Source organism: Sparus aurata, chromosome 7 (assembly GCF_900880675.1).
Source record: "Sparus aurata chromosome 7, fSpaAur1.1, whole genome shotgun sequence".
In the NCBI taxonomy this organism is placed as follows: domain Eukaryota; kingdom Metazoa; phylum Chordata; class Actinopteri; order Spariformes; family Sparidae; genus Sparus; species Sparus aurata.
The window spans coordinates 31,934,473-31,958,815 of record NC_044193.1 but is presented as its reverse complement, the minus strand read 5'-3'; the positions used below and the strand labels follow the sequence as shown (position 1 = coordinate 31,958,815).

Here is a 24,343-nt window from a genome sequence, read left to right as displayed (position 1 = left end):
TGCTGCATCAAACGACCACTGAAAGCATTTAGCAGACATGCATGGCATATTGAAAACATCTTTGCAGCTCAACGTTACGTTTGTTTAGGTGGAATTTTCTTCTTTTCTTTTGTAACAATGCCTCGTATAGGTTTCTGCACAAAAACCATTTGGTTAGGGTTAAAAAGATCATGGTTTGATGTAAAATACCTGTTTTGGTTGCCACGATCGCAGATGGAGATGTTCCAATTTCTTGACAACAATAGCTAGTTTTGATCCCCCATGAAAACTGGCTAATGTACCCAGTGGTGTGACTTAAACTGCAGTTGGCTGTTTGGCAGCATGGTTGGCTTGGAATAACGCCACTACCACCCCCTCAGCCTCCTGGTGAGGGAGGTGCCTGATAAGCATATAATGTGAATGTGATATGCCATTGTCTGTCATGGATGTATCTGTGGTTTACATAAATGTTAACTGCTAACATTATATCCTAGCAACTGGGCTGGAATGGAAGTGGATCTGGTCACTGACAGCAAGAAATTAACTTGAGGCAGCCAAATCCAGTAAACATCATGGTGTACTACTGTACTACTGCACTACTGTAAGTAGACACATGACACAGTTGACAATAATAGTCATCTGTGTTGGGTAAACCAGGCTGTGAGAAATATTTATATATCTACAAACCAGTAAGAAAACACTATGACTGGAATGGCCAAATGATACAATTTTCTAACCAAAACTCACACTCTTGTCCATACCCTAATGCCAATTTGAATTATTTTTGGAAGCATGCTGGTGTCAATATCAATCCAAAAAGCAGGTTAAAAGGGTAGTAGTAGGGAAGTAAGGGAGATGGATATCTGGTGCATGCCTAAAAACGATCTGTATGTCAATGGAAGAAAACTCACAACAGTGAAATCCAGGTCTACCCGCTTCCAAATAAATCATTTCTTCTCAGTGTTTATCAACCTGACAGTTCTCTGGCAGTAAAGAACTGTGGATTTGAAGAGGGCATAAAAGAGGACGGCAGGTAAATGGTATTCAAATGTGTCATCTCTTCAGAGAGAAAACTCAGAGCTCCCTCAGGAACTGTCTGATGAATATTAATACATGGTAACAACAGGCCTGTCAGGTCTGGAGACAGGTTTCTAGTTTGAGGGCAGAGAGCGTTGCTTCTCCACCTCTCACAGCTTTGTCAACTTGTTTTCCCTCTGCGCTACATGGGAGCTTTGTCGTTGGGCTCAGGATTTCTCTGCTTTGATATCTTTCCCCAGTTTGCCTTTGGTGTGTACTTCACAGGCACTGTGGCAACCTTCATTAACACAATCTGACAATTGTTTGCCAGCTCTTTTAGAACAGTAGACTACCTGCCACCCGCCTAATTGTCCCATGAGGGACAAGACAACAATGAAGGTAGAGAAATGGCCTTAATTCATCTTAAATTAGCATTAGGTAATTTGTAATGTCTGATAAAGTAGCATACTAATGGGGCTTCAAAAGTGCAGTTGCATTGGTGTAAAATCATCATTTGAGGAAACTCTAATCTCACCAAAAAGGATCATTTTGCTGTGAATTAAGGTACATGGAGAATGTGTGGTGAGAAAGCCATTGCTGAGCTGATAATCATCGACAAATAAGTCCTCTACCATCATAACATGAGGTAAAATTGCTATAAGGTTGCAGTTGTGAAATGTGGGAGAAAATATAAAAAGAAGCTTGTGTGCAGTTTTCTGTAAGTTTTATTTTTTTTTCTCATCAAACCAGTTAAGTGAACCCAAGACTATCAGATACACTGGTGGTTCTTTTTCTGTCACTGTTAGTGTGTTTCTCTCAATCAGTTGCTTGAAAAGACTAACTACTCTCATGTTCTTCCTAGTGATCACCTACTTGCCGGTTTCCTGTGCTCCCTGCTCCAGCCTTCCAGCCCTGTGCACCTCTACAACCAGCTGACTCTCCGTGCTCTCCGGTGTATCGGCGCTACAGCTCCTGCACCTCCGCCTCCGAGCTACCAGACAGGGACTCCGCCTGGGGCGCTCAACTCCCTCACCATCCAACTCCTTGTGAAACCAATAAATCACTTCCGAAAAATATTTCCAGCGTCAGTGTCCGCATTTGGTTCCTAACTCTTCCACCAACCGTAACACATTCAAAGCACAGCTCAATGCCTCCCTCTTGTCTTTGGCTTTTGATTAAACTTAAAGGTTGAATATGTAATATGCTTATTAAAAGCTATAGTTTTTCAAAAATAATACATCCACGAGGCGTTTAGAGGGGCGCAGATTAAAAGTAATGCGTTTCCTTGAAAAATTATATTTAGTCTGAAATAAATAATTTAAGAAATTTTGACGGGTTCGACAATGACTTCCTGTTTACATCGTACCAGCCAAATAGCGGCCGGCATTGCGGGTTGCCAATTTTGCAACCTCGGCAATGCTCAGCAAAGCTCGGCACAGCTAGGCTGACACTGGGTAAAATGGCGGAATCTGCAAGCTCTTCAGAGCCCCAGCGAACGGTGTGTTATCTGTCCCAGCAGCTGAGTGACCGGAGAAGAGCAAAAACCAGAGTAAATATCGGTGAAGCATACGCTCGATGGACTCAGGTAAAGGATTTCCACGCATCAAAACACGCGGAAATGGCGAACTTTCTCCTGGATCGGTAAGCTAACTCGCTTGCTAACTTAGCTAACGTTACCTGTCGGTCAAACTCCTCTGCTATACTTATTTTCATTATATCACGTTGATCCTAGATATGAGAATACTGATCGTGACCCATCGACCTCCACACCCAGTAAACGCAGGAAACGGAGGCGGCTCAATCCTCCTGCCCTGTCCAAACCTGGCAACCCGACCGCTGGAATTACCTTTTTGTTGTCGCGACTACAATCTTGAGACACTAGATGGCGGCATTCAGCTCATATTCCATATTCCACCTTTAAATTGATACTAATAAATGGGCTCATACCGGTTGTTTTACTAGACTTTACATTGCTCTAGGATGATATCTTGAACTCTGGGCAGCATGGTCTGTTACTCACTGTTCTGCTGACCTAATTGTTTCATGTTATGTTTCTAAAGATATACATTTGACTTGACTATTACAGTGACGATGGTTTAGAGGTAATGTGATGAATTACTATTATAGGCAATATTCTTTGCATTATCACAACGGAAGTGTGTAAGCTCTTCTGATGCCTTTGGAGAACCTCACTGATGCATCACAGTTGAACTGAATTGTATTTTTTTGCCAACATCATCCATTTTTTAACACACACACACACACACACACACACACACACGCACACACACACACACCACACACACACACACACACACACACACACACACACACACACACACACACACACACACACACATACATACAAGCACTCAGGGCTCCACCTCACACATGTTCAGGTCATAAATAGGAGGCTCTGTGTTTAAGCTCTTGGTATAAACAGACGACACATACTATCAAGTTTGACAAAAGCGCATCAGAATGCACAGTGACAGCTATGCAATGTTCTCAATGCTGGCATTAAATGTGGGCGTTCAGTGTTTATTCTGTCTTTCTTGTTGTTACATAGTTCGCAGTGAACTGACAGGTTGTAGAGTCAAACCCTGGATCAGCTGTCAGCAGCTGTCTGTCAGCCAGCAACACACACCCTGATCCCCCCAACAATGTATTTTCTCCTAAGTAGAAGATGTGGAATCACCTTTGAATATAGTTCAGATGTTGGAGTCTTTGATTATTTTCTGGAAGTTAAATGTAATCGATTCAGAATTCCTTTGTGACCCATGTTCAATTTGTCAAGAACAAATACCTCTGTAATTTTAGTCTTATAATATTCTAGCATCATTCAGTCATGCATACAGTCAGCCATATGAAAGTAAAGCTCACATTAAAGGCATACTATGGAGGATTTGTCGATTTCTGTTTGCAACACACCACTCAAAGTTGCAGTGAGGGACACGGGAGAAAGACACCTGATTATCGAGTCTCATTTCCAGGTCATCAAATACTTACGCTGTAATTAGCGAGCCATCAACCCTAAGCATTGGTATTTAACAATGTGGGAATTAGACTCAACAATCAGGTGTCTTTCTCCAGAATCACTAGCCCCATTCACACTGCCGTTTCAGTGCGGAGATCCTGCGCCAATTCTCTGCCTCCTCGTCTGTGTGAAAGTCTCAGAGGCAGCGAGGGGTGAAATTTAGCTCCGGCGCTGATACACCTCTGGAGGTAGTATCAGAGGCGCAGCATTGGTGAACCGAAACGGTGTAAATGTATAAGCCAGCGACGTGGAGTGAATAGACAGATAATTCACTCAACTAAATAAAGAGAAATGTCCCACAAAGAAACAGGACCAAACAACAGTACTGTAGTAACTGTAACTGTCTTTGGCAACTTATATGAGGAAAAAATACCGCAGTTATACACTTATATAAGTGCATGTCCTACTGTCTGTCCTCTTGCCTGTCCTCTTGTCTGTCCTCCCACCTTTTCTACTGACTGATCATCATATTTCTGCCTGAAAAGCAGCGTCTGTCACCGGCAAAAAACTCATCAACTGTTTGTGTTGAAAAAAAATCACTGTGACTGTCAGCCACCCCAACCAAGTACTCAGTGAACTTTTCCCCAGGAAACAGACTCCCTCCCTACAAGTGAGAGAGTCAGACAGCTCTTTAATGATGGCGATTATGTAATTATGTAATTTAGAGCGAAAAACGTAACTTTGTCACTTTCCAGGATGTTTGGTGGGTCAGGATCTCAACAACAACACATTATGACAGCATTTATATTATTAAGAACAGTCAGCAGGTACATGTTTAGATTAACAGGAGGACACCTGGGAAACATGGTGAAAAAACACACAGACATCATCATCATGACATGGACTGTCACGGCTCTTTTGGAGCTACAGCGCAGCTTTCTGTGTGAATTATAAACCGGTCCGTCTATATGTCGGAGTTACTTTGCTCTGTGTGAACAGCCGCAGTGGAGAATTGGTGAAGCGCTGCTGTGGCAAATTCCAGCGACTATGTGTGAAAAGGGCGACTGACACCCAGAAACATCACAAAATAATATGAAAATAAGAAACTGGCACAAGGCACGGCCACTGCAGATACAAACACAAACATTGATCAAAACAGATTATTTTATATGAATGTAGTAGACCTTTAATTGAAGGTGATATTGACATGATGTTTGTAGGTAGATGCAAATTTACATTTTCACAATAAATGTGCGCTCTCTGCTCTGCCTGTTTTCATCATGTGCCAGCTGTTTTATTGCTGATTCTTGTCTAATTTTAAGAATCCTGCTCTTAAGGGCAATAGGTCAAGCAGCAAATCAGTGTCTGTAGGAGCAGTATCTTTGTGTAGCAGGGGATACTGTTTTAATATTCAGAAGCATCCAAAGCATAATTTCACAGGCACGTGTAGGTCATTACATTCGGCAAGGAGGTTATGATTTCATCAGTGTCAGTTTGTTGGTTTGTCAGCAGGATTACACAAAAACCACAGAAACTTGGACACCATTAACTTTTGGTGCAGTAAAGAGACAGATCCAGGAATTTTTTCTCACTTCCTAAAATAAATAAATTCTGTCTCAGTTTTTGTTTTTCGAGGGTTAGGGTTAAATGTGAATAATTAAATGTGGTGTTATCTTGGGTTTTTTTCATCAAAGAGAAGTCGGCAACACTGGTAGCATGTTATTGGTTGTGATAGTGTTTTGAATGTATTCTTGTTGTAGGTTCATATTTTGTAGCAGACTCGTTGTTCATTCCATCTCCTTTTCAGGCAAAAAATGTGTATATTTTGAAAGATGACAGCGTATTTTGTTTAAAATGTTCAGTAAGCCGAATCAAATGTAATAAACAACAATTAGGTACCATGTTTCCTTGTCCTCACTCAGTCAGTCCTTACCTGATCCCAGTCTATACTGCGGAAAAATGTGTGTGACTTGATATCTGTGAAGCCTGTCTGGACCTGGCAACCCAGCCGCTCCTTAGGATCCTGTTGAGACCAAGACAGGTGGTCAGGAAAAATGGTATTTTACAGCAATGTGAGATTATTCTCTCTGGTAGAAAAAGCAGGCTTGCTGTCGGGTTGATTCTACTTTATGTGGAGAGTAATGAAGTCCAGATGGGTCAAAAAGAGACTTTCTCTTATTAAATTTCACATGTTACACTGCTGTGAAGAGAGTGAAGCAATTGCCATGTGGAAAATGTTGTGCCATGTGAAAAGCTGCAAGGCTGTTAGCATGAACAGAGGCACCCTCTTGCATCAGAGCGACACTAGGACATCACACATGTGAAACCAGTTTTTAAAATGCAGAAACAAACACCAAAAACTAAATCTAAATACTGTATGACTGTGTAAATTATACACACCGACATTTAGAAAAGATCACTATATTTCTTAAATTGATGGGCCACACCAGTGTTTTTACAAGTTGTATTTATTTGACTACAAATCACTTCTGCTGCTGACCTCTAAAGTGGGTATATGGTTGTAGAACAAGAAGCAATATCATTACATCATCCATCTTTGCACACTACATGTGAGCCTTTCTTACCTTCAGGTGTGCATAACCTACAGGTTCTGCTGCTAACTTAAATACAAAAATGTGAAATGATTGGATATCTTCTTCGTATCAGCCATTAGGAGCAGAAAAAAAGCATGCTGTGTATCCCGTTAATTTAGCTAAGGTACAAAAACTGACTTTAAACTTTAACCCTGCCTGAGTGAAGGATAACTCTGGTGTGCATGCCATGTTTATTCTTTTGTCAACAAATCCTTTTAAAACACCAAAGCCGGGGCACCGTTTAGCTCAGTGGGTAGAGCGTGCATCCCATGTGCCGAGGCACTGCAGCGGACCCGGGTTCGACCCCCGGCCTGGGTCCCTTTGCTGCGTGTCACTCCCCCTCTCTCTCTCCCTGTTTCCTGTTATATCTTCAGCTGTTCTATCAATAAAGCCATAAAAGGCCAAAAAAAAACACCAAAGCCAACAATGCTTTGACAAAAAAATACTAAACTGTTGAAAATGGAATTACTTCTATTTTCAGGAATATATATTGAACTTAAGCACAGATTTTATAAAAGTGGTCCTTTAGGTTGAGACACTCTGTGTACCACTGACTGTATGGCTGAAACACACAAAAATATTGGCATGGATTCCATCACAGTAAATTGTAGATTCAAACTGCACCCCATCCTAAGTCCTTCTAGCTTACTCTGATTATGAAAAGTTTCACTTTATTGTAAGACATACACTCAGGCAGTTGGAGCCAAATAAACATAACAAAACCAAAGTTCTTGGCCATGGTCCCACACACAGTAATGTGACTGAGCAGCAGTGTTCACGCATCAAGAGATGGAGGGTTGATGGGGAGTGCATGGCTCTCACCTTGTTTAGAAAGCTCTTGAGCACGCTGGCAGCTTTCACTGACAGAGACCTTGGGATGCGAATAGGCTTCTCAAGAATAACTGTTGGCAAAAAAGAGAAGAGAGAGGAAGAGAGAAGAGAAAAGGATAAGCGTGAGTAGGGAGGAGGATGATTCACAGTCCAACCTGCCTGTGGGTGACCATGTCTGCTGCGTGGGAGTCAAAGGAGGGGAGGAGATACAGAGGACACTATTCTGTTCTTTTCTCTTGCTTTTGATGGTCTACACACAGCCTTGAGACTCTCACAGCTCAACAATGTCACACTAATGAGAATAAAAACATTCTGAGATTTAGTTTATCCCTCAAAACCCAAATCCAAGGATGTAGCGCTGCTTCACAGATTGGTGCTTCACGCTGAGGTGACCAGAGCTGTTTCCCTTTCAATCACGACTCAAGGTAATGTGACCAATATGTGCTTGCATGCAGACGTGGCTACTCCAATCCAAACCTAATGTTGTAGAATAAACCAAGTGGCTGCAGTGCCAAAACAACACCAGAACCGCCCTCTCTAAATACTGCTCATCTCTGGGTAATGATTGCAGCCATAGGCACGTTATTTGTGAAATGGTATCAAGGTCATTTATTTGTAATTTTATAACACACGGTGCTCAACAAAATGACACGCACATAGAACATTTATATAGTTTGGGATAGAATTGGATAACATATAAAATGAAATCAAACATATACAGTTATATATGTATGTATCAGTAAAGCTGAAAACTTAAAGTCTTGAGGAGGACAGGAGACTAGTTATTTTACACTACAAGGCAAATTACCGCTACTTTCTTTTGTTTGATCACAATAAAGCAGTAAATAATGTCCCCCATCTGTGGCTCATCTTAAATCGTTAAAAACATACCCTCTCAAAATACAACGGGAAAACTAGAATGGCACTCAGTAGAGCGCATACCTCCACCAAGGCCCAAAAGTCCCTTTTAATTTAATCAAGGCTCACCCTCCCTACCTACATCTAAGCATGGTCATGTGGCACGCACTCCTCTGTGCACTCTTCAACTTTACAACTGAATAAACATTAGATATTGGTACAACATGGTCAGATGAGAAGGCAGTCCAATCCCAAGCATTGACATGGCTCATCACAGATAAATCAGTATTATTCTGTGAGATATGCTTGAAAGCTCTGGAAAAAGCTAGTATTTTTTTCTCAAGCTACTGTTGCCAAGGTCAAGAACAATCTTTATCCCTCAGAGGTAATTCTAAAACTGTTTCCATTAGAGCATCTCAAACCAGTTTCCACACTATATTTGTTAAATTGTAGAGGTTTTAATGTGAATACCAATGGTATGGTATGGTTCCCTCACTGAATCAAATGTTTGCCAGCTGTCTGTCTGTCTGTCTAAAACTCTGATCTTGGTATGAAACCTAAAGTCGGGCCTGGCACAGGTTCTTGCTAGGTGGCATATGGCTGTGTGGCTCCCATAGTGAAAGGGTTAGTTTCCATTGGCAGGCATTCATCCAGGAACCCACTGCTCTACCGGTAAGACCGCCAGGAGGATGGTACTGGTGACAGATGCTAGCTGTGGTGCCACGCTATGCTCCTGACAGTCACAGCAGAGACATAATGCGTCACACAAGGCTACTGTAGTATGGAGGAATTTCTATCTTGGAGGACTGTGTGGGTGGCTGTGTGAGAGAGGGAGGGAGGAGGTGGGAATTGGGCGTGCTATGTAAGAGTACCATATGGCTCGAGGAAACACAAATGCAAATAGAAGGACTGACATTACAGAGGTTCCTCTACCTAGAGGGTGCGATCACACCCACATTTTTTTTTTTCTTTGGTCCGAAAAGTTGGCATTGATGCATTTTTACATTTATGTTGTGTAGGTTGGCTCTGCAATATTACTTACGGCTACTTTACTCATTATTGGGATAAGTTCTGGTATTTTAAGTCATCCCACTTATTTTAATATTTGAGTTTAGTGACTTTAAAGGCCCCCACACACCGCCCAGACGTCCAACTGCCTTATCCGACCACTCTCCGACCACACCGTTGCCTCTTGTCTGACCCGATCGGCAGAAAAGTTGCATGAACACACCGCTTCGACGTGCTGCCTATGCCACAGTAGCGTGTACGTTCTGCGCTTGCGCGAGATGCAATAAGCGGGTGGCGCTTGTGTTGTGAGTTGTAAACGAGAACCTTATGCACGCAACTCTCTTTACTTTCGATCAAAACGAAACTTAACTATTTCCGATAAAAAACAGCTGCATACTAAACATGCAGCAAGGCATTACCAAACTTACACAAATTAATTCGTCCTGAACGGACGTAACAACTAGTCTGGTGCCACTACTGCAAAACATGAAAACGGGGAATGACGGAACGGAGTGCATAGAAAAACAATGCACACACAGTATTCCGCCCCTCCCACACACCGCGCTGATTCGCCAGCACACCGCCAATCAGAACGGCCATTCAGCTGGCACACAACCAATCAGAGAATCCAATGGCTCAGACGTCCGACGGCCCTCCTCCTCAGACTTCGCATGCTCAGTCGGATCCGACAACATCCGCGCGGCTCCGAAAGCTTCCGACAGAGCCGAACACACCAAACATATGTGTTCCCGACCTCGTCCGAGTCTCTCCAAACGCTTCAGACGTCCAACGGTTGGGCTGGTGTGTTCCTGCCTTAATGTACAGCAGCCCATTGCAAAGCACCAGGCCAATGCTACAGTCGACTCCATCTACATGTACCATTAAAATTGTAGTTTTTCAAAGATTCACATGGATATCTCTGCAGGTCTGCACAGAAAAGGGTGTTATAGGTAACTGTTGGTCACAGAAGCATGTAGATGAGTAGACTAGCATGCCTCACAAATTTCAAGAATGCATTGCATCAACCTAGGCTTCTAAAAAGCTTCAGGAAAATAAAAGATATTACGCTTAAAATTTGTTAAGGTATAAAAGAATCATCCATGCTAATCACCCCAAATGACCCTTCATGTTTGCCTGTATCCAGCCAGAGGAAGTACAGTATGCTTCAGCCTTAATGTAATGTCCATGGGTGCCATTTAGAATCATTTGTGTGGCTCTCCCACTTACACACTGCTTTGTGTAGATTTGAAGAGATTTTCTTTTATATGTTCTTGAAACTTGCAGTTTTGGTCAGTGGCCCTCTAAACATCTAACTATAACACTCTAGCATCATTTTTGCAGATGCAGGGCTTCATAGTCAAGTTGGCAATATTAAATATGTAATGATAACTATCAAAGTTAGGCTTGCTGACAAACATTTCACAGACTATAAGTTTCAGACAGTAAAGGGTTTAGGCAGATAAATAACTTGATGAGGTTTAGGAAAACAATGTGGTTTGGTTTAAAATAATTATGTACATTCAGTTAACTCACTAATTTACATTGTGTAACTCCATAACATGAGTTAAAAACAAGTCAACTTTGACTTTTGGTTACACATGACTTAAACTTTGGTCTCCTTGGTGGAAGTCCTCTGTTTGACCACACAACCACAACAACCACCTATCAACCACCTCCCAATTTGGACTTTTCTTGCTCTTCATATTTCTATGCTAAAGGGGCACCCTTGCATCACAGCTTAAGTGCTGAGCCACTGACCAGACTGCTGTATTTGACATACTGGACAAGAGAGCAGGCTGGATTTTCACATATTCAGTATATTTGCAGAGATCTAATTTCCTATCACACACGTGACGCACCGTTGAGTATTATATCAATTACAGTAGCTTGGGAAAATTCAAGAAGCAAGTGGTATAGAAACTGCTATAACACGCATGACATGCATTACATGCTCCAAGTGTGTGTGTTGCAGGTCATTTAATGACCGACAGATGCTTGTTGTAGGTGATGAAATGTTAAGGGCAAATACATTATCTCTTTGCAGGAATAACTTTCAGTGCTTCATTTGAATGTTCTTATGTTTGTATCGGGGTATAGCTAAAAAATATTGTTACATTTAGAGGATATTGAAGCATACAGTTAGATTACATTTATCTGGCTACAGTAAGTGGTCACGAGAGCAGCAAACAGAGAAAAGGAACTGAAGTTTCAACAGCCCCACATTGGAAAGATGGTCTTGATGGTGGTGACAGGTGATGTCACATACTACATCTATTCATCATTGCAGTCAATGCTTGACAAAAAGGGTTGCAGCAAATGAAAAGATGTACAAATGTAAGCATTAGTCCTGACGCTGTTCTTTTCCCTCAGCTCATTTTGTTATGTGAGGCTTTCAATCATCATCGATGCTGACCATCATATTTCTACACCCAACTCCTTATACCATTAAAATAATACATTTTAAACAATGTTCCAGCAGCAGAAAACATGCTCATAAATGGGTACAATTGGGAGATATTTCCGAACATTAACAGTTACTTCGCAGCTTGACTGGTGGAAAGTAGAGACATGTATTTTCAGGTGCCTCAGTGTGGTTATTTGGCGCCATATCAGTTCAAATGAAAATGCTAGTACCTGCCAAATGAAGCAGACGAATGGAGAAAAGGCTGAACTGTTCCACACGTGGACCCTAACCTGTAATAGAAGCCATAATGTACTGCCAGATTTTCCACAGTTCCTGAAGGGCGGGGGAGCAGGGATTCAGCATGTGCATGCAGCAGTTTATCTTTACATGAATTTTCAAATATTTACCTATTTCTGGCTCACACACATAATGTATGGCATTGGGTCAACTTTTGGGTGGTAGCATGCATGTCCAATGTATTGCAATCTTTTTAAAGACAAAAGAAAAAAAACCTCTTGTTTCTGCCAACCACCACGACATTTTCATATTAGTCCATTGGGGTTGAAAAAGTTTAATCAGCCCAACAGTCTGATGAAAACTACTCTGTCAACTGAATTTGAAACACACAAATTACTGACTTGTATTTATAAGATGGAACAAAGGTGGCAATAAATACATGATCAGGAAATAACAAAATAAACAGTATGAATTTATGCTCTCCAACTGTTATTTCACTTGGCCCTATAAGGCTTTCAACCTACTGTATATCACTCACTAATGTAAATATGTCAATATGAAATAAGTTTATTCAAATGCCAAGAGATGTGACTGAATGAAACAAAACAAGAGTGCAGTGAGAGGCTACAGCAAACTACAACTAACTGACATTAGAGAGATGTAAAATTAGCCCTGTTTTTGAGATTCCTCCATTTTATTGAAGCATACCATAAAAGCCTGGATTTAACACTGGAATAAATCCTTTACAGCCCACAGCTGATTGTTATTCCAATAGAATCTGTTTTTCCCGCTACCAGAATATCATGAATGCGTCACGTAGGGTTAAATTAACATGTTTTTATTTAAATGGCAACTAAAACAGCCTGCCATATGCTCACACTACTCACCCTTGAGTTCCTGCTGTTCTTCTATACTTCCTGTACCTTAAAGTTACCAAGCAAGACTGTGAATTTACATATATTAACCACTTTATATTGCCAATGTGTGAATGGCTTGTAATGTAGCTTGAATGAAACATCCTCCATATTTCTTGCCAGCCTATAACAATCATTAGAGTGATTTTTATATAGTACATTTTGGATCCTAATGTGTGCTCCCGAGGACCTCCCTTACACTTCCCCTCAGCACCAAGTGTGTGCATGACGAGCTAACATTAGCTTAGCACGATCACAACAGAGTCAAACACAAAGTCCAGAATCAAAGATAACAATACTACAAGGCATACGATTATATTATAATAATATATTATCTTATATGAGCAGGCTTGCTAATGCAGGCAGAGTGCTAGAGCTAGTGCAGCAAAAAGGCTTATCTGTATGGTAAATTGTTTATTTTGCCAATTGCAATTTACGTTGACAGCCAACGTAACAAAGCAACCAACGATGGATCAATACAGCTTAGCTAAGTTACAGCTAAATGGCCATTATACAGTGAGCTCATCGGTCAAATAAAAAAAAATTCTCGAAACCAATCAGGTGTTTTTTTGTTTTGTTTTTCTCCAGCGCAATGCATGATGGATTTCACACTGCATTGTGGTATACTTTGATTCAAAGCTATAGTGTGTAATAAATCTCACTATACACTTGGACAGCATCACAACATGGCGAATTCACTATATTTTCCACTATTGCAGTTTTTCCATTACATTTTCCAGCCTGGCTCCACTGGGTTTGACTCAGCACGGCAGGGATTTCCATTTCCACCACAACTGGGCCATGTGCTTGAAAGTGTGTCTTACCAGTGATGCACTTGTCATGATCCCTGCAGTACTATCAAAGAATACCCGCTAACAAAATTGCCTCAGTCATTGAGTGAGTTAAAAGCTTTTATTATGAAGCAGAATTACACTAAATTGGGGGTTTTCACCTTTAGTAACTAAACGTGACTTTATTGTTCACATGTTAGCTCTCTGATGTTTGCATTTAGCCCAGAGATCAACCTAGCAGAGCTGCTAGCATGGCTGTACATTCTTGACAATGTCTGTGTGTTAGTCCATCAGTTTATGTGTCTGTCAAACACAATGCCATGAGATTTGGTATGGATATCTCTGTTTCCCAGACAATGAAAGTGATTATTTGAATATTTTCTCTGGCAACAGTTGTCCTTGACCAACATTTTTGCATTTTGGAGATTAATGGTCAAATTTTTATATAACTTCACAGAAATTGAATACGTAATAGAAGGTTTCCATTTTGGCTGGCCAGATGTCTACCCAACTTTAAAAAACCCAGAAAATGAATCCTTTCAATGTCGACATTTGTTTCAGACCCGACCATTACCTCAGAACTGAAAATCTTATAACCTTAACCTTATAGAAAAACTACAAACAAAAACCTTGTTGGTATACCTCAAGTGCAAATGTCACAACTGTCAAATATCTGGGTTCCAAACTAACAACTGGTCTTTCCTAGCTCAAAGCCCTTCTCCTAGGACACTAGTGCCACTAAAACCCCTTTGGCAGTAAGTAAAATTGCAGTACATTGCACGTTTAAACACAGACCTTGAAAGAGGTACTCCTCTGTGTTCATGTCAGGATTGTCGGTGATAATGTCAAATGGGGACCTCCCAGCCATCATCTCAAACATCAGCACACCCAAAGCCCACCAGTCCACACTGAAGCCTGGAAGAGCACAAAACAACAAAACAAGCTATTCCTTTAGATATACTGTTTAAGTGTCATGAAAATACATGGTATTAGCAGGAATGTTTCTAGATTCCTTAAATCCAAGACTTAGACCTATTTGGACAAACACCTTGTGGTAAGGTGCGTGATTTTAGTCTTTCCTTTAGTTAAAGCCTTTTCCTTAAAATGTTAAGTATCATCATTATCTTCAAAACTAAGATATGGTTGTTGGGATCAGCTTTTACATATAAACTTATTCCAGGCTGTCTCCTGTGCTCACCGTAGTCCTCTCCTCGAAGGATCTCAGGTGCAATGTAGTTGGGTGTTCCACAGAATGTACTAGTTGTGTCACCTGGTCTGATACCCTCCTGAGGGAAGAAGAAGATGAAGAAGTTTAAAAGGGGAAGATGAAGAAGATGAAGCAGGTGAGGGAGAAGGGGAAGAAGGAAGACAACAGAGTAAAAAGAAGAAGAAGGAAGAGCAATGAGAAGAATAGGACTGAGATGGTGAAAGGAAATAGAAAGTGCAAAAGCGTCACCAGTGAAGATATAAGAGGCAGTGTGGAAGATATGATATCTGTGAGAACATGAAATTTAGACTAAAAAGAAAAGAAAAAAGACAGAGGCCCTGTTAGTACTTCCAGTCAATACAGATCTACTGCAATATTGATGAGCCTGTGCCAGCAGTCCATGCAGTCCACTGCAAAAATGTCTTACTTTGCACATGCCATAGTCTGTGAGCTTGATGTGTCCTTCATGGTCCAAGAGAACATTGTCCAGCTTCAGATCACGGTAGATGATGCCCTTTTCATGCAGGAAGTTTAGAGCAATGCATATTTCAGCAGCATAAAATCTGTAGGAAAGAAATACAGAGACTGATGTGTCTGAAGATTTCCGCTCATACAAAATAAATCTTAACCTTTAGCTCCTGATAGTTGTGTTTGTCTCATGTGTTCATTAGCCAGTCATAACAATAGGTTCAACAGTGTATGAACTGAGTAATGCAACCTCGCTGAAAAGGAACAATAATATAACTTTATTTGAATAAATTAGAAAAAAAAAATAACAATAAAATCGAATGAATGAAACCTATTCTCCAAAGACCGAAAGACTCAGAGGAAATTCTGCAGAACAAATGATAAAAAAGGGGAAAAGAAAACATTCCTCAAGGAGTAGTTTGTGAAAAGGTTGTGTGAGGCATAACAGAGAACATGGTTCCTGAGTACCTCCATGCCCTGAGAGGATGAACTCTTTCCACTCTGATCTCTATGAGTGTTGCTCTTGTGCCACCCTCAAGACAAAATGTCAGGATATCTTCTGATCTGACAAGACACATCACCAATGATCCTCTGAGAACAAACATGCTAGGAAAGTAATGATCCCACTTGTTTTCTATTTACGCTACTACCACACTTATGTCAATAGCCCAATCTAAACCGACCCATGATGCCCTAAGCCCAGAACCCTCATGGATTTAACTGATGCTATCTGGTTAGTGTTTGAGTGAGTAGAGGCTGCAAGAAACTGAAACAAGTAGTTTAGTTTCACCTTAGGCCTCTGAACTTTTTACTTTTCACGTTTCAAAATATATAATAATAATAATAATAATACTAATAATAATAATAATAATAACAAAAAACAGAGTACATATATACACAATGAGAAACCTATTCAGAGGTTTTTGGAAAAAAGCTCCATAATATTCAAAAGCTCATTACTTTCTTTGAGTAAGTTAAGTAGAGAATCAGTCCCAGGAGAAAAAAATTGTTCTAAGATAGTGATTTAGAAAATGTTTGTTTTACTAATAAATATTATGAATAAATGTTGCATATTCAATTATGAAATTAACAGTATTGAAGACATTTTCAACATATTCAAGAACACAATTTTCTGGTTCATTGTTTGTTTTTTTGAGTTAGCCACATTTGAAGCCACAACAATATTAGCGATGGGTAATTCACTCAGTTGAGTCAGTAGAAATGCAGACTTACAGAAAGTGGCCTTAAACGACTCAAAGTGTCAGCCATCATGCATTAGGCAATTTGACAGTCCTCGAGGTCATACCAGGAAGGAGCTTCAAACAACTTGAGTCCTTGAGTGTGGAAACTGAGATTGGGCCAAACTTTACATGGTGAGCCTGCTACTGAAGAGACATTACGCACAATGTCGAGTGGGCGATTATCTGGCTGAAGGCTTGTTAGTGTTGGAAACCCTGGACTACGCACTTAATCCAAATACAGACAAAAAAAAGGGCTTATAATATTCATGCAGCACATTTAGTTATTTCTAACTGATCACTGAGTTTTGAGGTATGAAGAACTTTAGGTTACTTAGATTAATGTGTTATACTTATTATGGAGAAAATACACATTTTAATATATAATATTATTCTTAAAACACTACAGTTTTAACCATGATTGAATATACTTGGTGTGCGTCTTTGGTGAGTCAGTAGCATGTGTAGGTTGTGTGCATTCTGGGTCTAGGAGATAAGCCTTCATTAACACTGACAAGCTTCTCTGTCTGCCTGCTGTAAAACCATGATTGTCAAACAGTGAGGGAAAGACTGTACTGGAGAGATGTTTGACAGAAAGATCACAAATCCCACATCGCTCCCCCACGTTTTCACTGTGACAACCTCTATTGTACAAGGTTGTTTCATAGCTGGCATCAGACTGATAGAAGACGTGTCCTATCAGCAGCACCATCCATCGCCCACCGGCCCGCCTCCCCCACAGCGTGGGGGAATGCGGCAGGGCTCTATCTAAGAGCGCTGCTCATGAATATGTACAATCATTATAAGTGATTAACATGCTGCTTTGCATATGTACAGCCACTGTCTCTAGAATACAGATTGCAGGGGCCGATAGGGGCCTTTACGGTGCCTCTCTAAATTAGGCAGCCTTTGATCCAGCATTTATCAGAGCCGCAGTTGGAGTGCCCCGCAAGTAGACAGGCACAATGAATTATGGGTGATCATTATATTTCTCAGAGGGAGGAAAAAAGAGTGTTCAGTTGGGTTTTGGCAGTGTTTCTACGCTGTTGTAGAGCTGCTAAAGCATTCTATTAAGCACATGTTTGTGAGGAGTGCTTATACCAAGTATATTGTTGAGGAAGATTTCAAGCATCTTCAACCAAGCACACACACTCACAACTGTCCTACACCACAAAACACAGGATGCTTTTATGAAACTGAAGTTTTTCCTGACCAAAAGACAAACCTACTCACACCCTGTATTTCACATAACACTATCATGTGCCATACAAAAAAAACCATCTGGAGGAGGTTCAGTCAGTCCAACCCAAAATAGTTGCCAATTGAATGGTTGTGTTTCCTATGTAGCTGACAGGGCCCACCAAAATCTAATCATAAATTCACCCACTTCTACTTCCTCCTCTGATCATGCTGCCTATTCCTGCAGGACTCACTACAGTACCTAAATACAGTCTGTGCATTTGAGAAAGGTCAAAGCAAAAGTCATTCAGCTTCATATACAGTATGTTAAAAAGTAGTACACATACAAGAAACACAGAGACTAGATTTGCATGTTTAAATTCTGGACTGGTGCATTTGTATTATCCTGTATTTAAACAGATGCTTCAACATCTGCATGTTACCTTGCATGTTCTTCAGGGAGCTTCCTTTGTCGCTGCATATGAAACATCAAGTCCCCGCCGTTTACATATTCAATCACCAGAAATAACCTAGAAACCAGAGCATGATGACAAAACCCATCAGCATGCCACTGATACTGTTTGAAAGAGGCTGGTGGAAGAATGTTTGGACATTGTTTTAAAAAATTTGAAAACAAAACAAAAACTATTTTTTAGATTAAAAAAAGGCCAGCCAGAGAGGCCACATACAGAACATAGGGTGTCATACTCTCTGTACATTTGTCCTAACACAAATGTTATCTGTTGACTCAAACAGTTCACCCAAAAAAGGTGAAAAAAAGTCAATGAAACTCTTTTTTCCATCATGCACCAATATGAGGAGCTTGTTGTTGGAGATTATGATACAAAACATAATATTAACATTTAAAAAATATAGTTTGCTGTTTCAGTGCTCTTATGTAATATTTGGCAATGAAAATATTATTTGACTGGAAAATGTCCTGCCTGCGTTACATAGCTTGTCATAAATGACCGATAAACACATTTGAAGGATCATTTAAAAATGTATTTATACCAGCTGATATATTGATATCATAATCCTATTTCTCCTTGAATATTGGTATTGTCAAGTCCAGAAATTTGAGTATCAGTATGGCTACATTGAAAAGTTCTGTCAGGTACTTCAATTGAAATGCTGCTATAAGTGAAATATCTTGGCTTTAAAAACTGTGCAGTATGAGCTTTCATAACATGTCAGCCTTATCACCCTCTTACCGACTTTCTGTCTGGAAGCAGGAGTGGAGACCTACTAAGAATGGATTGGTGGATGCCTGCTCAAACACATGCTTCTCTGTCTGCACCCAGTCAATATCCTGCAGAGAGGAGGAGAGACAGAAGACACAGAGAAGACATGAACAAAAGACAATGTATTAACAATCAATTAGTCTGATCACTTGAATGTATACAGACAAATGGAGACACACAAGGCTACAGATCAAACATGAAGTCAGTATTTAGAACAATCTAACAGTATTCTGGACTGTCTTGTTCCCTGGACAGTTAGGGTGGACCTTGAATTACGTTCCAAAAGCTAACCGGGCAACAAGAACACTTGTCTACCTCCTGGGTGTGGACACACTTTACAAAATGTAATGTTAGAACACTCACTTGCTTGATTTTTGATGTGTGGGTGGAAATGAAATGTTTAAGTTGATATACAACATAAAATCAAAAATGGCAACACCAATAACCCAGGAGGCAACAGTGATGTGGTGATGGCTTTAAACATGGTCAATAAATAAACAACTAATCAAGTAAGACACTTGGATTTTTTTTTTTATGTAAAGGATCATCATGACTATGTACAAGATTGCATGACACAGAATAGCCGCTGTTATATCACTATATGTTATACCACTAGGCTATTTTTACTCAATTAATTAACAAATAAGGCCAGAAACAGGTTCCACTTAAGTATGCAGATGAGAAGCGGATACTTCAATCGTTGTATCGCCTGAAAATCGTAACACAATGCAACTGTGAGCTGCAGTGTGGCAGTCTGCGAGGACTATAGCATGAAGCAACAAGAGAAAGCGGGCCCCTTCTGGTTGAGTTCACTTCCACCCAAAACAACGGCCAGTCATGAAACTCAAATTGAAAGCTGAGACCCATGAGAACTGAATACCCATGGAAAAATGTAGTTGCTATATTTACTAAATAGTCATGGAAGGGCAACATGTTCACGGATGTCATGGCTGGTGTGGTCTCTTGTTAACAGCAGTAATGAAATGCTCTAATAACTCTCTATCTACAGTTTGAGGACTGATGGTTGTTTTCTCCCTCTGGACATGAGAGCACATGCTGAGCATGCTCAGTGAGACATGCTTTCAGTAAGCTGGGATAGCGTGGACCATGTTTCTGGTCTAAATAACGTCACATCAAGAAGACATAAAATGCAGAGTACTACATCAAACAAAGATAAAAATATGTCAAACTAGTTTAAGACAAGTCTAAACAGGTGGATCATCAGCTGCTTTTTAAAGCCAAAGGAGGAAATTTTCAAAGTGTTGGAACTTTGCTGAGCTGGAGCTGTTATATATATTATATTGTGTTATCCATCCATCCATCCATCCATTATCTGAAACTGCTTATCATTTTCAGGGTCACGGGGGGGCTGGATCTGATCCGAGCTGACATTGGGCGACAGCAGGGTAGGTTTTCTGTTAGCTACAACAGACTGTGTCTGAATCTTGAGTTCCCCATGCTGTGCTTCAACCCCATAGGGTTAATTTATAGCATCAGAATAGAGAGCCTATACTGTGCATATAATACCAAATTTGATCTGGTCAGCTCATTATTACTCAAAAAACATAATCATGCAGAATATTACGACACATCCTGTGTTGGTCATTTCAGCTGCTTTAGTGGTTACACAGTCTTCTCCTACAAGCCTGCGTTGATGTCAGGCATTAGACTACTACAGGGATGAATAATTAAACTAATGCGCATGAATAGAGCCATAAATAAATTAAAATGGGATGTGTAATCAAAACATAGGGAGGACTTGATCATTTCCTTGAATCTTTCCTGATTATCTTTGTTAACGCATCAGTTTAGTACTGTTGCTCAACTAGCAGAAAAATGTGGTTCCCTTTCAGTCAAATCACTCGGTACAACACATAGGCTATAGTATAGGATATCATGCCCCCGCGTGGCCTGACTGAAGACACCTCTTTTCACGCCTGCACATATATACATGCACCGCCACAGTCATCCTTCAGTTCTTACGCTCTTCACCTAGCTAAGAACACCTCTATCAAGTCAGGCTAACTGGCAGCCGCCAGTTAGCTTGGTCTTGTTGTGGCTACTGCCGGCTCGAAATTAGCTTAACTGCCCCTGTTGGTGTTAGCCGCTGGTTACCCGCAGAGCGCTGATTTCGTCTGCTTTCTCTGGTTTTTGTGTCTCGATATGAGTGCGCAGCCTAAGCAAGCGAAGGGAAAGTGTTCTGTTCGCCCCTGTCCCCAGCGGTGCGGCTTCTCCCTGCATGAAAAGAACTTCCACAAAGCGTGTCCCGTCTGCCTGGGGATTGTCCACGCCAGGAGAGCGTTGACTGAACCCAAGTCCTGTGAGTCCTGTCTCCAGCTCTGGAGCTCAACCCTGGAAAGACTGGTCAAGTTCGTGGAGAGAGTGCTGGGAAAAACAGCCATTGCACGACCCCCTCCTCTCCGAGTCGAGTGACCCGGCTTGGTCCGAGTCTGGCGCCGAGGAGCTCTTGGATGAAGAACCCATTGGAAGCAGGGCAGACCACATGGAGTTTGCTGATGGGCTAGCTGGGTTTGAGCCGTCCCCCTCCGAGGGTGCAAGCCAGCCGCTACCCGGGCTAGCCTCTTACCATGAGGAAGATGACGTGCTGGACATCTTATCGTAGGATGAACAGGAGCCGTTGTCGTAGGCTCAGTATGCCACCGCTGCTGCACCGGTTGACCAGGTCGAAACATCCTTCCTCTCACTGTACCGCCGTGCAGCTGAGAAACTGGAAGTGGATTGGCCCTCTCCTCCACCGGCTCAGAAGCCTTCGCGGTTCTCAGGGTTTTTCTTTCCTCCCGAACCGACGACTGTCAGAAATAACCTGCCCATGTTCCCTGATTTTGTTGCGGAGCTCACCTCGACGTGGAACAAACCGCTGTCTACCCGCGCCACGGTGCCCAGCTATGGACAGTTTCTGGACCTCAATGGAGCTAAAAAAGCTGGTTTGGTCAACCCTCCGCCTATGAAGGTGTCCCTGGCAGCATATCTGGCACCACGTTCCCATCCAAGCACTGCAGATTCTCCGCGTCCCAGCTGGAGAAGATTTACTGGACACAGGCAAGCACGGCCCGTGCACTGAGCTCCATCACCATGCTTCATATCAAGCTATGTGTCTGGCACAACTCGGTTCAAGTATGCTTCCTGACCGTCCCCTCTCGTTAACGAGGTTAGAGTTTCTACGGATTACATCCTCCGAGTGTCCCGCGGTGCAGCGCTCTCCCTGGGAAGAGGGATAGCTTCCATGGTGGTGGCGCAGAGGCACCTGTAGCTGACTCTCTCTGATGTTCCAGACAGAGACAGAGCTGTCTATCTGGGTTTGTTTGGACAGTCACTCGACGCCATCCAGGCTAAGTTGGCAAAACAAGGCTCTGAGCAGCATCATCCCCAGACGTGATGCTAAGCCCAAACAGCCAACCAATTTGCACTAGTGATAGACTGATACATCGGCCGGCCGATATTATCGGCCGATTTTTGCGTTTTTTACGTGTATCAGACCGCAACGCCCCCCCTGGGAATGGATGCGCTAGCGCACACATGGCCCAACACGCTGCTGTATGCATTCCCCCGGTGGAAATGATTTTGTCTGTTCTGGAGAGAGTGCGCCAGCCGGGGCTCTCCCTGATCCTGGTGGCTCTTCGCTGGTCGGCGAAGTCGTGGTATGTGCTTTCTGAAGGGAGTCCACAGGCTGAGGCCTGTGTTTAAACCCAGTGTTCCTTCATGGGATTTAGCATTGGTGCTTGAAGCCCTTTGTGGACCCCCATTTGAGCCTATTGAGTCTGCAGATTTGAGGGTGACCTCCATGCTTTATCTGTGCATCCCTCTTGTACCCAGTTCACTCCGGATGGATCTAAGGTTACATTGTGCCCAAATGCGGCGTATTTGCTTATGCACTAGAGCAGGGGAACTCAAATACAAATCTTAAAGGGCTACAAAGATTTTTACAAAGATTACAAAGACACGTAAAATTACGCGCTAAGGGAGGACGCCCTCCCTTACCAATCAGCAACCAGAATATAAGATTGACAGCAGGTTGGTCCAATAACAGTTCCCAAATTTCATTCTCACATTTATACATTTATATAACCCTAACCGTAAACAAAAAATACTTCTATGTATTTTACAGCTTTCACTGCCAGCTATGCTCGGACAAGAAATATGGAGTTTTCAGCGACATTGGAATCGGTTTCAAAGGAAATATAAGCATATTTCTGAAAGAAAAAAAACTGTTTGGAGAAATCAGAGAAGCAGTCAGAAAGATAATTCATAGTTTTCGTTTCATTCATCCTGCTGGAGGACATAACATTAGCGGCACGACCGGGACGTAATACAGACCAGCAACACAGTTGTTTTGGGCGATTGTGATGAGTGATGAGTGATGAGTGTGATGTCCTGTGCTGTCGTGAAGTATGTACATTGACTGTGGCGGTAGCACAGTGGGTAGAGCAGTTGCCTGCCAAACAGGTGACTGGGGATCGAATCCCAGAAGGGGTACACATTGGTATTTTTTTGTCTTGTATATTAGCCCACTGTACATTATTAGCCGTCCGGGGACACACCAGCCCATGTTAACCGATTGTGTCGTTCACACACCAACAGCCAACAACAACAGCCTTTTGCCATTTGATAAAATGTTTTTAAAAAAAGTCTTGTAAGTCATTGTTTTATTGCTTAATTTTCATTGAATATAAGAAAGTAGGGATAAGTAGTTGACTAACATGACACCGTGGACTGGTTTTCCTCCTGTCCTCCCCAATTTTTTCAGTCACCAGCCGCCACTGACATACATATATATACATATATATATTAAAAACAAAATGTCCTTTTCATTCAAAACAACAAAAAAAATACAAACTAAAATAAAATGTCATTTCCATTTTGACTAATTAAAATAGTTGAATAAAACAAAGTTTCTAAGTCGCTAAGTGAGCACTGTGTTGCTTTTGTTGTTGTGTCATAGATGTGACAAGAATACTGCTTCCAGCCAAAATGACAATTTCAGTGCATTTTGTTCTTTCCTGTGAATTTGAGGAAATGTCTCCTCAAAATTCCTATGCTTCGTCTCATAATGCCGTTTCAAATTGGAAATCTTCATCACAGCTATAATCTCCTTGCATTTTTAGCACATGGGTCTTGTGCTGGTTGGAGGGAGAATGAATGCACCTTTTTCAGTCCATGTTCTTCGAATTGCCGAATTTCGCTGTCCACTTTTCTTTTAGCAGTGAACTTGGAACACACCATTTTTGTGCAATCTAGAGGCTCCTACAGCTGGCAAAATGTCAATAGCGAACTGCTCCAAAAACGAAAGCGAAAGTAAAAAATTGCGCTCACAGCAGTGAGTGACCCAGCTGTCTGTCAACGTGTATCGTTGGCATGGAGACAAGTCCCGGTATACAC

General features: G+C 41.5%; 1 protein-coding gene across 6 annotated transcripts in view; it reads right to left on the bottom strand.

Annotated features, from left to right (window-relative positions):
* The window catches only part of prkcz (protein kinase C, zeta), a 197,049-nt gene that overhangs the window by 34,817 nt on the left and 137,889 nt on the right, over positions 1 to 24,343 (bottom strand). For all 6 annotated transcript variants that reach the window (XM_030422231.1, XM_030422233.1, XM_030422237.1 and 3 more), the window contains 7 exons: positions 18,917 to 19,014; positions 18,146 to 18,232; positions 15,245 to 15,380; positions 14,809 to 14,896; positions 14,406 to 14,525; positions 7,390 to 7,469; positions 5,907 to 5,996 (listed from right to left, as the gene is read on the bottom strand). In XM_030422231.1, the coding sequence (XP_030278091.1) occupies positions 5,907 to 5,996; positions 7,390 to 7,469; positions 14,406 to 14,525; positions 14,809 to 14,896; positions 15,245 to 15,380; positions 18,146 to 18,232; positions 18,917 to 19,014 (699 nt within the window). The remainder of the gene's footprint in view (positions 1 to 5,906; positions 5,997 to 7,389; positions 7,470 to 14,405; positions 14,526 to 14,808; positions 14,897 to 15,244; positions 15,381 to 18,145; positions 18,233 to 18,916; positions 19,015 to 24,343) is intronic.